The sequence below is a fragment of the Sitophilus oryzae genome, unplaced genomic scaffold (genome assembly GCF_002938485.1).
Source record: "Sitophilus oryzae breed Bouriz unplaced genomic scaffold, Soryzae_2.0 scaffold_2008_pilon_pilon, whole genome shotgun sequence".
NCBI classification, from domain to species: Eukaryota; Metazoa; Arthropoda; class Insecta; order Coleoptera; family Curculionidae; genus Sitophilus; species Sitophilus oryzae.
Window position 1 is genome coordinate 2,594,408 of NW_022146734.1, and position 15,919 is coordinate 2,610,326.

The following is a 15,919-nucleotide window of genomic DNA, read 5'->3' on the forward strand; positions in this document are numbered from 1 at the left end:
TCGCTCTTAATTGACTTTACAATTCTTCTCCATTCCGTTCTATTGTGAGCTGCCTCTTCCCACTCATTCTGCTTGTTAATTCCCTTTAAGTTTTCGTGGAAAATATCCTTGAACCTTTTGAGTTGTCTACGGTAAAGCAGAGATTTTGGTATGCGGTTTTCTTGCATTATGCATACGTGATCAGCCCATCTTAAGCGGGACTTTGTAATCATCACTTCAATACTCTCGCAGTTAGCTTTTTCAAGGACCGATACGTTTGAGACATGATGGAACCATTTTATTCTTAAGAGTTGTCTAAGATGCCTCTGTTGCAACTTGTTTAATGCGTTCATGTGTCGATGGTACGGCCGCGGCACCCAGGTTTCGCTTCCATATAACATGGTGGGAATTATTATCGCACAAGTTTCGTTTTTGTGCTCAAGTCATGATTGTAGAAAACCCTGTCTTTCAATTTCCAGAATGCTCTTGAGATGCTGCTAATCCTGTGCTGAATTTCAGAGTCGATATTGGCCTTTTCCGAAATCAAACTGCCGAGGTAATTGAATTCCACTACATATTCCAACAGCTCATCTCCGATTTTTATAGCATTGTTGTGATCTTCCGGGGGAGTGCATGTTGAAAAGCGGCAACACCGCCAGGCCACCATGCTGACCCATTTAAAATTTAACTATTTCGGCAATTGCTGTAACGTATTTGCAACTAGAGCACAGTCATCAGCATATTGAAGTTCTGTGATGAATTTTGTACGTGTTTTGCCCTGAATCTTTTATGTTGAACAGACCGCCGTCGTATCTGTATCTAATGCCCAAACCTCTCTCCTGCAGTTTGCTGTCCACTATAATGGAGAGCGCTGCCATGAATATATTGAATAGGAGAGGCGCTAAGACACATCCCTGCCTAACGCCTGTGTTTGTTAGGAAGGGATCGCTCAGTGATCCATGATATGACACTCTTGACTTGTTGTTGTTATGGAGGTTTTACAGATATATCAATTTGCCTAACGAACAAAAAAAATGCTTAACGTTTCGGAAAGTTTATCTCTTTCCGTCGTCGGAATACATACATATGGATATCACAATTGATAAGGGTCAAAGGAAAATTTCACACATAGTTGTGTAAAATTCCAAAACTATAGAAAATATCAGTCCAAGAAGATACTTTTTTTAGTTAGAGGGGTAGAACCCCTTCTCATAAAATGAAAGAATTCTAGCACTTACATTCTTTTCTACTACATATTATCTGCTCACTTCATCTTATCCTTCCACCGTTTTTAATTGAAATTTTATTTAATTTTCTATTTCTCGGAGTTTCGTGCCACTATCAACCGATCTTAATTTAGATAATGTCTCCCGTCCATCCCTTACCTATCCAACCCTTTCAACCCACAATATTCCTTCGCCCTCTCCCTTAGATAAGACTTGACATCTACTATACACCGACCATAACAACAAGCCAAACGTCAGAAACTTCAACCGACATGACGCGACGTCCAAAATCTGGGCTCGCCTCCTGCATTTTATATTATTCCCTTAGCGTATATATGCCCTACTACGTATATATTTCGTGCTAAGGCCGCTATTCAACGAATACACGAGTTGTCTTCTTGGCTGACGTGGCGGGCTTTTTGGCATTTAACGGACTGACGTTTCCTTCATTATTATTGAATCATCCTCAGACGGTTCGTTGCGTTGGTGGAAAAGGGCTTCGAACGTAACCGGCGACATGAAGAAGACGTGTAATGAAATAATAAAAGCGTAATAGCGGTTTGTATGACATATGTTTTCCTAGCTGGTAATAATGCACGGTTTTCTGATTATATTGTTATCGTAAATATCGAGTTAAATAATTATTAACTTAGTTTAGAAGATACTTATGTCAGAAAGTTGTGGAAACAGCATCAAATTTTTCTTTAAGATATTCAAGAAGATTCGGGAAACGGCAGACCTTGTATAGAACTCTCGCTAATATATATGTTAGGGTTAAGGTTCGATATCCGGTTAATGTCGACATTACCCGGTTAATCTCGAAAATAACACACAACAAAACAACCAAAAACATAACCTAACCCAAACATTAACCGGACATCGGACTTTAACCGTAACATATACAAGAAAGCCAAAGCAAGAATAATCAATACTAATATATAAAATACTTAAGTGACTCACTGATTAATCACGCTCCTGCTCAAACCACTTAACGTAAGAAGCTCAATTTTGGCATACAGGTTTTCGAAATTCCAGTTCCAAGGGAGTGAAACTTCCCCTAGGAGATGCAAGACCTTGTCGTTGGTGGGGAAGCTCCTGGTCAGGTGCTGGGGGGAATCCCCTCTAGCACTTGGCTTGGTCTAAGAAGCATCTCACTCATCGTCTTGTCCCTGACTGTAGTGTCGTGGCCAGGGAATTGCACCAAGACATATAACGATACCAGGCGGGGCTACGGACAGCCTCAACCTTGGGGCACCCCATTGTATTTTACCCCTTACTTCTACATGCGGGGCTCTGTAGAAGTGGATCGACTGTCCCTAGCGACTCATAGGAACACGATGAGATCTGATAATAATAGTAATAAAAACATCACCGGTGAAGCTGTGGGGAAACCTCCTAGCGACACTGGGAACAGTAACAATGAAAGTTCCAAGTGGCCAAACCCAAAGAGAACTACAGGAGAGGTGGCTGACACTTGCGTGAGACCATCCTCCGCAAGTGGCATACAAGCTACCACCTCCTCCAAGTGTCGGGAGCCTACCTCCTACCTCTAAACCCAACAGGCGACACAAGCTACCGTTTCGTCTACCCGGCCTGGGTCGTAGCTCCTCGACTGTGAGGGACACGGGTCTCCGTAGGAGGTCCTGGGACTGTGTGATGAGTTATAACTCAAGAAAAGGGGACACAATAGATCTCTAAGGTCGCAGAGATTAACCCCCCTCCCACTTATTCTAAATTCTAAGGGGGTGAAATCATTTAAAAAACAGTTAAGTTTCCGAAAAAACGCTTAAACACATATATTTTATTTTGTTTTTTTACATATTTTAAGATTTTTTAAAAATGTATACAGGGTGTTTTGAAAAATCTGGTCATTGATTAATCACGATCCTGTTTAAAGCGCTTGACGTAAAAAGCTGATTTTTGGAAAACGGATTGATTTTAGGGTGTAGAGGTTTAATAAGGAGGGATTTTTCGAAACTCGAATTCTAAGGGGGTGAAACCACCCCTCAAATATTAGAATATTTTTTACTTAAAAGCCGGAGAGTTTTTCGGAAAAACTCTTAAACACGTATATTTTATTTAGTTGTTTTACATATTTTAAGATTTTTTAAAAATTTATACAGGGTGTTTCATAAAATATGACCATTGAGTAATCACGATTCTGCTTAAACTGCTTGTTGTTTAAAGTTGATTTTTGGCAAACGAATTGACTGTGGGGTATAAAGATTCGATAAGGAGGGGTTTCTCGAATCTCAAATTCCAAGAGAGTGAAAACGCCGCGCCCCGCAAATATTCCTATATTTGTTATTTAAAAAAAAGGTTAGTCTTTCGGGAAAACGCTTGGACACGTTACTAATTTATTTTGTTTCTTTACATATTTTGAATTTTTTTAAAAAATCACACAGGGTGTTTCAAAAAGTTGGGTAATTGATTAACCACGATTCTGTTTAAACTGAAGTACTTGACGTAAAAAGCTTATTTTTAACAAACGGATTTTTTGAAACTCAAATTTCAACGAGATGAAACTACCCTCAAATATTACAAAGTTACATAATAATATCGCCATATTGTTTTTTTACATGCTGACATAAATGCGAGAAAATTTTATCCAGTTTGTATGTTTATGGAAATTCTTGCATTACTTTATCATCACCATTACAAATGACTAATTCGACGCGAACGGAGTCGCGGGTACACGCTAGTGATATATAAAGCAACACCAGAGTTCCCAATTGGCAAAAGAGTATGACATTTAACGGAGGCACAATATCCCCAAAGTTGTTTACAGCAACACTAGAAGAAATCTAGAACTAATCCCATACCCAATAGGAGACCGAAGATAAATATTACCAACAAACGTTTTTTTTTCTCTTTTTTCCTCAATGGAATACATGTTTTTATGTTTTAATTGTGTTATAATAAGTAAATAGAAATGTTTTAATTATTTTGACCAGAACTTTTGATTGGCGTTGTTGACAGGTGACTAGTTCGAAATTTCTACACAGATAGCGTTAAATCGAAACATTTTGGATACAAGGTTTCCATTTATTGTCGATTCATTTTCGAAACAGGAGTTTCTCTCTTTTTAGACGCAAATATGATATAATGTAGATGATTTGTGTCCGACACCATGTCAATTTTATAAAATAATGAACTAAAATTCCGCTATGTTGGCTAGTGATAACGTTTTTAACTAAAAATATATGTTTTTATCGGCTGTTGAGCTTTTAAACTCACAAGAACGCGTTCTACTTACGTTAATTATATATTTTTATTTTCAGAACCATGATATAGAAATAAAAATAAATTTACTATATTTCAAACAAAAATATTTTGTAGCAACAAATAATGATATATAGAAGGGGCGTTAAAAATATGAAAGTACATTAAATTAAACGATCAATTTGCTTTGCTAGACATTTCTTGTGCGAGAAAACCTAAAAACAAAGATTTTAAGACAAAAAAATTATGGCGGAGGTCGACATTGTTGATGGTTGTTTTCATTTTGAAATCCACACACAGAGAGACTATTTTAGTTTGATACTTTGTTTCTTCACATTTAGAAATGGTAGCTGTGAAGAAATGGTGGCTGAAAAAACGGGAACATCTTGGACCCAAATTGCAGAAAATGTTTTGAAACTGTTTCTCTAAAAGTTTTGATTCCGCATCGAAACATTTTAGGAAACAGCTAGTGCAACCACATTAGGAACACATGTAATAAAGCCATATAAAATATATAGGTTTCGAAAATGATACCAATTTGTGGATTACCGTTTCCATTTTGTGTCAAGAAACAGAGACACGATTATTAGAAACATTACTTAAAATTTGTCCAAAAATGCTACTTGGGTAGAATGGGTCTTGTAAACGGAGTAGTAGGCCTCCAATTTAAGATCCAGTTTCAGTACTAAAAGTGACATAAAAATATTAAAAAATAAAACACTAATTTGCCACAATACACCAAAATACTATAATAGCTAATCATGTTATGTTAGGATCATCAGCTAGCAGATGATTAACACTAAGATTAGTAAAACTATGTTTTAAGCATCTGCTTGATGCTGATGATACTATCATGGTTAACGAAACGCCCATCCAGTGCAAAAGTAAAGTGTTTTGGTTGGTGTATTGTAGTGAATTAGTGTTTTATTTTGCTGTTGTAACACTTAAGATTCCAACCCCAAACTGTAATCTTTAAAGGTGTTAGTTTTTATATGTAATAAACTGCAAATCAGTTACTTATCGAATCCACGTCCATATCTGATTTTACCTTGGCGTGTAATATGTAATATCGTCTCCCCACCCCTACATTTCCTGTTAACCATACCACTTCGCCAACATGAATATGCGTAAATTTTGTCGGTTTAATAACATTTATCTTTATTTTCTTTTGCAGGGATCGCCTTTATCGACTGAACTTAAGCAATATCAACCAATCAAGCTGTGAGGTGAGTGTTGTTGCCAAGTAATGTAATTTTCTCTCGGATAGAGTCAGAGGCGTAGTCTTATAAAGATCGTTTAATCTTTCGCATAAAACTACCTTTTAGCTAACTAGCTCGAGCCTTTAGGGCGTAAAGAAGTTTGTAATAATTTCTGCTATAATAAATTTGAAAACCATATTATTTTCACTAATCTATTATTCATTATTAAAACTTATTTGATAGGAAAAGTTTGAAAGTAATATAGATAATTATTTTTTTCCATAGCAACTGTTAAAATTGCCTTCTATCTATCAACAAGGATAGATTAAAAAATGTATTTCTTCTCGCACGTTTTTTAATTGCTTCCATTTTTGAACATTTTTGTATTCCTTTTCATAAGTTATTCGGGATTTAAATGGAAGTAGTTTGGATATGGCGTTTGTCGCCACAACCTGATTATCTGTTGGTAATTTACTTATTTCGTTTTGAGCCATTTCTGGCTCCAAGTCAATCAACAATCGACACGAAAGAGAATTAAAAAATATTGACTCAAAACTAAAGAGACAGCTTTATTTATTTGTCAAATTACATAGAAACCAACGCCAACCAAGCCCAATATTTTTTTACTCGTAATAAATTCCTTGAAATACTAATTTCTGAATATTTTTTAAAACGTACCTCGCTATCGAAAAAATATTGTTTTATACACGACGATAAAATTGCATTATAAAATACCATTTTATCGTCTTATATAGAAAATAAGTATTAATCAAAATATTTATATCTACTTCCCTGTGTTCCCCTGGGTCGTAACCCCTTCCCCTCTGCCACCACACCACACGTTTTCCTCCGGCAACCCCCCTCTTCACCACCCCTACTCAACTGCGCCCATGAAATACAAGTGTAATTATATTTAACGCCCTCTGCCGTTCGCGTCTCGCGTTACTAGATTAAACACGTACTGCATATGGGGTAAGAAGACGGGGCCGTAAAATTCGAACGAAGACGACCTCCTCGCACGCCCATAACCAAACTTTACACCGGCATCTTTCTCTATTAAACCCGTTACTCTTAAACTTATTTAGCTTAAAGCGTGTTCTACAGGGAATCTAACGCTTATTTGGTATTGTGTAGTTTCTGTGATATTTTGGCGTTTTAAATGGTTTGGAAATTTAAAAAATAATTTTTATATTGAAATTCTTTTTACTGAATGTGTTAACAGCAACGGACTAATGGTGAAAGAAATAAAAATTAATGAGTCAAAGCATTTCAACAAAATATATACAGGATGTCCCACTAAGAACTAAAGATACTATGAGAAATCACCACATCACACACCCTGTAGAAGTTAGAATATTTTTCTTAAATACACTCAGATGCAAAAAAAACGCAACGGAGACATTTTTCGTCAAATTTAAAGTGTTATTTTTAGACCTATTTTCATGATTTTTTTTAGCAAGCTGTATATAATTGTATCAACTTCAAATTCGTAAACTCAGTTTTTTATAAACTTCAGTATTTGTACAGGGTTAATACCGTTCAGTTCCGATTACATATTATACAGGGTTAATCGAGGGGTTGTTTTTTTTTTACTTTAACTTTAAAACACCCTGTGCAATAAGTTTATGTGTAAATTTTCCTAAAATATAATTTTAAGGTCAGAACCATATCTCCTGAGCATTTTGTTTTTTCGATATTCGATTTCAATAGACGCCTTGGTTAACTTTCTAGCGCAATGAACTTGCCACCAACAATTTGCAATTTTTTCAATTATCATTTCCTTTTGAAGTATTTTTTAATATGACAAAGCGGCTTTGGTGATTATTGTAAACTATATACTACTATGAACTGCCCATCATATTCGACATTTGGAAAATACCTGGCAGAAGGGTTAGAGGTCGCGAAGCGGTACCAACTTCATTAAATGATCTTTGCTTGGTACTTAAAGAAGAATGGGAAAACATAGTGCAATATGATATATACCGAGTGTCAAAAGTGGCTCATCCCTACAACTTTTTTATTTTTTTAGATAAAAAAGGAGATTTGGTATGTTAGTATATGACATAAATTAGAATTGATTGACATATTCAATTGTTTTCTGTCACTTCCTGTTTCACCGGAAATGACTACAACTTTTGATTTTTAAATGGCACACTCGGTTTTTTACTTTATTGGATAGAAAAAACATTCTGAATAGAATGACATATCATATTTCAACTCTTGACGTTTTCGCTTAAAACAATATTGAATTTTAAATTTCAATCTAGAGTGCCATGGCTGTGTTAAAAACACTATTTTTTAATCAAGGAATCTTCGAAAAATAGATTTGATCGTCTAATTTTATTCGTGTTTTATCTTGGCCGGTTACCCAAATCGTATTTTTAATCATATTTCAATTTTTCCAAATTGAACGAGGGTGGCTCATTAACATATTTGGAAAAAGCATTTCTTAGGAATAATTTGGTACCACACACTTGGTATTTCGAGTCAAATGTTTGTTATTAATCGCATGTTGCAATTTCAAATAAACCATATTTGAAAATGTCAAAAGTTGACATATGATAGTTTGAGTATGAGTGAGTCACTTTTGAGACGCACCCGGTATACAGCCTTAATGACAGTATGGACAGACGTATACAGGCAGTCACAGCAGCCAAGGGTGGCAATACAAAATATTAAGGTATCTTTTACAATTTTTTTCCTGTTTGTATATTTGAGTATTACAGATGTTTTCTTTAATATCGTTAGTTCTGTTATCGTTATTAATGTTTATTAAAACCAGGACTGTATTGTTAGTTTTTTTTTTTAATTTAGTACAGAATTTCCAATGCAGCGTAATATGACGTAAAGACAATAGTCACCAAATCCATCTCGTCATATTAAAAAATTACATAAAAAAATAATGATAATTGATAAAATTGCAAATTAATCGTGATCAGTTCATTTCGCTCTTAAAAATTAACCAAAGCATGTATTGAAATGAATCAAAAAACAAAATGCTCAAGAGTCATGGTTCTGGCCGTAAAATTGTAATTTAGGAAAATTTACACACGAAATTATTGCACAGGGTGTTTTAAAATTACGATAAAAATACAACCCCTCGATTAACTCTGTATAATATGTCAAATACTACAGTTTATAAAAAACTTAGTTAACGAATTGAAGTGGATATAATTATATACAGTTTGTTAAAAAAATGCATCTGAGTGTTACATCCTAATACACACTTCAGGTTTGAACTTAACCAAAATTCTTAAATTTTTTGTTGTAGGAGCTACAGATGCCCGACGCACTATTGCCAAACCCTGTATTGTGCAAGTTAAAATAGTCAGCAATAGAACAATATTTCAAGTAATGGCCGAATTAAAGGCAATAATCTGCTAACTAACAAAGAAGTTCGACTCAAATTCATCGGTAAATCCAAAACTGCCAAAACAAACAGGATTACGATCCTTGACACGCCATTGGCGATGTTTATGTCGTACAACAACGCCAACAGACATCAGAAATATTCATCATATCGCGTGATGGCCCCCCTAATAACCGAAAATAACACGTCTGCAGCCCGGGTTAGATCCGTAGACTGCATGACTGCACCAACTCCCCCAACCCGTGGCAAGCTTGGTTTATTATTATAATTGGAAGGACCCAGCCTAACTTTGGACCCTTCAGCGTCTCGAATGCACGCGAACAGAGTTGCGGGCCAATGAGGAAAGATAAAACAAAAGGAATTGGATGCAGTTCTGGCGATAATTCGATGTTCGTTTATTAGTTTAAGCCACGAGATCGCATCGGTTGGAGCGTGTTTTGGAGGACAGTGTAGACACGAGGGTACGGCAGTTTATCATGTACTGATAAAAATTCAAACTTACAAGAATTTCTTACAAAACCATGAGGTGCGCCTGTCACGATTTTTTGTTAACGAGTTATAAAATTCACAAAAAAAAAAGAAGAAAACTGCCTTAAAATAATTAAACTTCAACCCATAGATAAATGAAACAAGTTTAGATTGGAAAGTGCCCATAAGGACAATGTAAACATTATTTGCGGCGCTATTCTTGCAACGGTCGCGACCCAAAGCTTTTGAAAATTTCGGAGCGGTTCGGCTTCTTCCGGAATTATATCGCCAAATATTGTTTATTCAAATATATTATTATTTTCGTTTAATTTTATAAATAAAATACAGTGTGTTGCATACAAGAAACTTTATTTTATATAAGAACATGTACGAAATACCTATGAAACATCGGAAACGGACGTTATGCCACGATCCACGATAGTTTATTCTACGGGAAAAAAAATTGTTTTATACCCGACGATAAAATTGCAGTATCGTCTCCCGAAATCAATTCACTCGAGATTTCCTCGCTCGTGAATTAATCTTTTCGGTCGACAATACAATACCATTTTATCGTCTTGTATAAAAAATAACTATTAGATAATACCGTAAAATGAAAAAAATCATACTAAGAATGTAGGGATATCATTTTATTAAAGTTAAAAATAAATGTTTTGAATAAACAACCACATATTTGTAGGCCGATTCTTTCTACTTCGATTGAAACGAAGTAGTCACACTAGTTATTTCTAAATTTGGTATATTTGCAGAAGTGTTTGTGCATTTTTTGTCAAATGTATAAAAAGCACCTAGAATCAGTTGTTCGAATTTAACCTGTACTGGCTATGTTTCTATGATAACTGCCCAGATTTCATTCAAATAACTCTGTTTAGTATTAAACGACATTATGGAGCGTAGACATCTTAACAGAGACGAAATGCTAAGGGCCATGGGTATGCTCGAAGCTGGAATGCGCCAAATCGACGTAGCTAGAGCATTAAATACAACGCAAAGTGTAATATCGCGATTAAGTGCACGCTACCGTGAAAGTGATGATGTTGCTGAAAGGCACACAGGGCGACATCGCATTACTACCCCTCAGCAAGATCATTTTTTACAATTAAATGTTCGACGCCGACCGAGTCTTACAGCACCAGAGCTTAGTTTAATTCTCCAGGAAACACATAATGTAACCGTTAGTCCTGACACTGTTCGCAATAGATTAAGAGAGGTCAACTTAAGAAGCAGACGCCCCTGGAGAGCTCAACCCTTAACGAGAGGAAATATTGTTAGGTAGAGAGTTACGATATTTGTAGGCTCAAGATCATGTTCAGTGATCGAATGAACAATGGGCCAATGTTCTCTTCACGGATGAGTCACACTTTGGAATTCATCCGGATTCGAGAAGGCTTAGGGTATGGAGAGAACCGGGAAATCTTATTCGGTTGGATCATGTTCAGGAAGTACACCCTTATCAAGGTGGAACAGTTATGGTCTGGGGAGGAGTCCAGTTACGCCGAAAAACCGATCTCGTTTTTCTTGAAAGGTTTCTAGCAGGTTTCACATATCGTGATTTAATTCTTGAGCCTGTCGTGTTACCATATGCCAATGATTTTTGGATAAACTTCATTCTCATGCATGACAATACAGCCAGAGTTGTAAGTGAGTTTATCAATGCTCATCAATTAAACATCTTACCCAGGCCGGCACAATCTCCTGACCTCAACCCCATCGAACACGTATGGGACGCGGTCCAAAGAAGAATTTTGAGAATGGGTATGCCTCGTGAGACTCTTAGGGATCTGGTTCGGGCCGTGAATGCAGCGTGGCAGGCTGTACCTCAAGAAGAGATCGACAACCTGATCAGGAGCATGGAGAGACGATGTAGGGCTGTAATAAACAGTAGAGGAAGCCATACCCTTTATTAAGCAAAAATGGTTTTATCTTTTTTTAATTCACAGTTTAGAATTTAAAAAAAAATGTGTGTATTTTTGTGAGTTCAATAAAAATCAAGGTAAATTTGAAAAATTCGGTAAATTTCTCATTTTTATTTCCAATACGTCCTGTAAACTATTTGTTTATTTTAATTTTATTATATCAGAAATGCAAATAATAAAATTACTGACGATGGCTGGATAAAATTTATTTTTTTTTTGTATTATTAAATATTACATCCGCTTATGACGGGGTCCCATCTTAGAAATCGCTAAAGACGCTACATTTACGTCTTTTGTGAGACACGCCGAACGCTACACGCTTTTGGTCGGGCTACTATATAAACCTGTTATTTTGTTTTAGCTGCGAAAGACGCTTCACGCAAAAAAACGCAAAAATCGCTTTCTGGGTGGCCGTGGGCTAATGCGTTCAAGTGCCGGTCGGTACGGCATCGACACCCAGCACCACCCTTTCGGTTCCATATAACATGGTGGCGATTATTATTACTCGGTACACTGTAAGTTTCTTTTTGGTGCTCAAGTCATGATTGTAGAAAACCCCATTTTTTAATTTCCAGAGTGTTCTTAAGGCGCTACTAATTCTGTGCTGAATATCAGACTTAATATTGGCCTTTTTCGAAATCAAACTGCCGAGGTAATTTAATTCCGCTACATATTCCAATAGTTATTCTCCGATATTTATAGCATTGTTGTGATTTTCCAGGGGTGTTCACATGATTTTAGTTTTATCGATGTTCAGCTTAAGGTCCAAAGCCCCCTATGCCCAGGCATATGTGTTCAGCATTTCTTTTAATTGCTGTAACGTTTTCGCAACTACAGCGCAGTTATCAGCGTGTTGAAGTTCTGTGATGAATATTATACAGGGTGGCTCATCGAAAACGTTCCGCAAGGCTTAACGGCCAGGGTAATTTTTTTTCCAGAAAATTCAAAAACACGTCAATTTTGTTTGTGAGGGGTCAACTTTTGCCCCAAAAATTATTGCAAAATCTTCAACCCTCTAAGCGGGGGTGTCATCCCCCGATTTTTTTTCAAATGGAAAGGGGTGTCAAGGGGTACCGCAATGCTTCGTTTTTGAAGATCGGTCGAGTCGTTGGGAAAATATGAAGGATTGAAATTTGAAAAGTTTTTTAAACATTTATCAGATTAAATGATAAGGATAAATTCCTTCGACCAATTTGCTGTTTTTTCTTATTATTTCTAGATGTTTGCAATCGGGTTGCGCAGATATTCAATGAACGCCATCTTGACAAACACCTTTATGGCAAAATTGTTCGCCAGTTAGTAGAAAAATTTCGCGAAACTGGTTCCGTTATGAATAAAAAGAGGCAGAGGGAAAATCCTGTAGTAAATGAAGCTATGGAGGTATTCGTATTGGGCCAAGTTGCCATGGACAGTATTCTGAGTACAAGAAAATTAGCCAACGAGACCGGCGGGAATCGTAGAAGTTTCCAAAGGATATTAAAAAAACACAAGTTCCACCCGTACAAAATTCAGTTGGTACAAGAACTCAACGAAGACGATTTTGATCGTTGCTTGCAATTTTGTGAAGCTATGAGTGAACGAGTGGCGAATTATAATAATTTCCTATTTAATGTGTGTTTTTCGGATGAGTGTACTTTCTTTTTGAACGGTGTAGCTAATCGGCACAACTGTCGGTACTGGGCTGAGGATAACCCTAGGGTTTTTCACGAGGTGCACACACAAAATCCTCAGAAATTGAACGTGTGGGCTGGTAATTTTGGAAATTCTATTGTAGGTCAGTTTAACGATATTGAGAAGAACTTCAACGTACAAGTCACATAACAGCTATCTAGCAGTTGCGGTAGTTACCGCACCTGATCGTTCAACGTTGTGGCAAGTGAAAAAATGTGTAAACATCTAGAAATAATAAGAAAAAAGATATCTCTGATAAATGCTTAAATAAACTTTTCAAATTTCAATCCTTCATATTTCCTCAATGACTCGACCGATTTTCAAAAACGAAGCGGGGAAATATAGAGAATAGAAAGCTCTTTTTATTGCGGCGCCACTTGACCCCCCTTTCCATTTGAAAAGAGTTGGGGGATGACACCCCCGCTTAGAGGGTTGAATATTTTGCAATCGTTTTTGCAATCGGGCAAAAGTTGTCCCCCTCACAAACAAAATTGACGTGTTTTTGGATTTTTTGAAAAAATAAATACCCTGGCCGCTATGTCTTGCGGAACGTTTTCGATGGGCTACCCTGTACGTGTTTTTGCCCGTGTCTTGAGTTTTTTTATGTTGAACAGACCGCCGCGCCGCGCCGCGCCGCGCCGTCGTATCTGTATCTAATGCCCATTGCTCTTTCCTGCTGTTTGCTGTCCACTATAATAGTGAGAGCTGCCATGAATATGTTGAATAGGAGAGGAGCTAAGACACATCCCTGCCTAACTTATTCTATATTTGTCAGGATCGCTCAGTGATCTATGATGTGATACTCTTGACTTATGTGACTTGTTATGTTTATTTACATACTGTAAGAAATTTGTTGGGTACTCCGAACTTTTGCATAATTGCCCAAAGTGCATCTCTGTTTACAGAGTCGAAAGCAACATATCTGGGCGTAATTAAAATAAGTAACTCTATTATAAAATTCTCAGTAAGTTAAGAGTCCATTTTACTCGTCCGAAAAAGTAGCAAAATAAGCGTTCGGCATTAACGATTTATGTAAAATTGGCTAGGTATTTTTACACAAATGAAGAAGGAAATTAAAGATAAAGGAGTATACTATATCCTTATTATAGCACATTTTTAGACAACTTATTTTTAAGATTTTGATGGTCAAACATCAACAAAATAGTTTTGTGATTACAGTCATATATTATCATTTATATGCTTTTGTAACAAATTGCTTGCTATTTTATGGCAAATGCTGAAGCTTTGCAAACCTTAATCAAAGCACGTGTGTTTGGAATTTTGTGTGTGGCTAACACGGCAGGATCGGGCTAAGCCTTAGGCAGATTTCTGAAATATAATATACAGTTTCCTACGATGTTCTCTATGGGTATCTCGGAAACTACTAGAGATAAAGAGTCGGTTAAATGGGATAAGAATTGCAGTTTTGTGGGTTTTTTTTTGTCCCTAATCCCATTATAAGCTATTTTAGACAAAAAGTTTTCAGATAAAAGTTGTAGATAATTATATCCTTAATGAGATTGTGTCCTCCTTTTTTTTTAAAGCCTGTCATTTTTGACATATTTTTTGTTTTATTTTTGACACAAACATATGTTTTTTTAAATGGAAACCATAGTTGGCCATGACTTCATAAAAAGCGCCATTTTTTAAGCTTAGTTATAGCCAATTCTTACCATTTTCAAACAATTTCACTTAGTAAGCCATGGAAACAAGTTCAATCGCCGTTGCTCTCAGAAATGTGAAACTGTCACATCCAAACTTTGTAAATTAAAATAAACAAAAATTGTAAAAAATATGAATTTTTCAAATGAAGAAATGAAGAAAACCGTGTAGGTACTTGCGCATCAATACAGTGGTTCTAACATGACTTTCATTACCCCCCCCCCCATAATGAAAGAAATGTTAAAAATTATTTATATCATAATTATGCGAACTCGGGGATAGGAAGAGGTGGACCAATTGCATGGGCCTCCTCGATGACCTGATCTATCCATTTTAGATTTTTTTATGCGGTATAGTTAACAACAAGGTTTACAAAAAAAGTATGAATTAAGAGAGGCACTCGAAGTGGCGGTACGAGAGAAGTTTAATCAAGTCGACCGGTCTTTCTGTGAAAATAGGTAGTAATTTAGTTTTAAAAAGATGCTACTCAAAACAATGGCGGATTTTTTGGACATTTTCTAAAATAAGTTAAAGTGTATGTAGTGATATTATTTTTTTAAGTTTTAGTTTATGTAATGTAAATTGTAAATAACTGTTTAATAATATATTCTGACTTTTTATAAGTTATAAATCATAACAGAATAAGAATACCATACAATCTAAGTGAAATTAGTCAAGAAAGATAAGAATTGGCTATAACTAAATTTAACTTTTCTAACATGTCTTAAAAATCGTTCTCTAAACATTCACCGGGCAACGTATCCTCGAAAATGCTTTTTTTAAATTACAATTTTTGTTTATTTTAATTTACAAAATTTGGTTGTGACAGTTTCACATTTCTGAGAGCAAAGAGGATTAAATTTGTTTCCATGGCTAACTAAGTAAAATTGTTTAAAAATTATAAATATTGGCTATAACTCGTAATTTTTCGAAGAAGACATATTATAGCTTATATCGCTAAAAAGTTTAGAAAATGGTGCTTTTTATGAAGTCACGGCCAACTATGGTTTCCATTTAAAAAAACATATGTTTGTGTCATATGTCAAAAATGGCAGGCTTTAGTAAAAAACGGAGGACACAATCTCATTAAGGATGTGATTATCTACAACTTTTATCTGAAAACTTTTTGTCTAAAATAGCTTATAATGGAATTTGGGACAATTTTTAAAATAGCCAAAATTTGTT

The 15,919-nt window shown here is 35.8% G+C and overlaps 1 protein-coding gene across 2 annotated transcripts in view; it reads left to right on the forward strand.

The window, feature by feature from the left end:
* Positions 1 to 15,919, forward strand: part of LOC115884045 (semaphorin-2A) — a 443,601-nt gene that overhangs the window by 191,419 nt on the left and 236,263 nt on the right. For both annotated transcript variants that reach the window (XM_030902489.1, XM_030902488.1), the window contains exon 2: positions 5,602 to 5,653. In XM_030902489.1, coding sequence (XP_030758349.1) covers positions 5,602 to 5,653 — 52 coding nt within the window. The remainder of the gene's footprint in view (positions 1 to 5,601; positions 5,654 to 15,919) is intronic.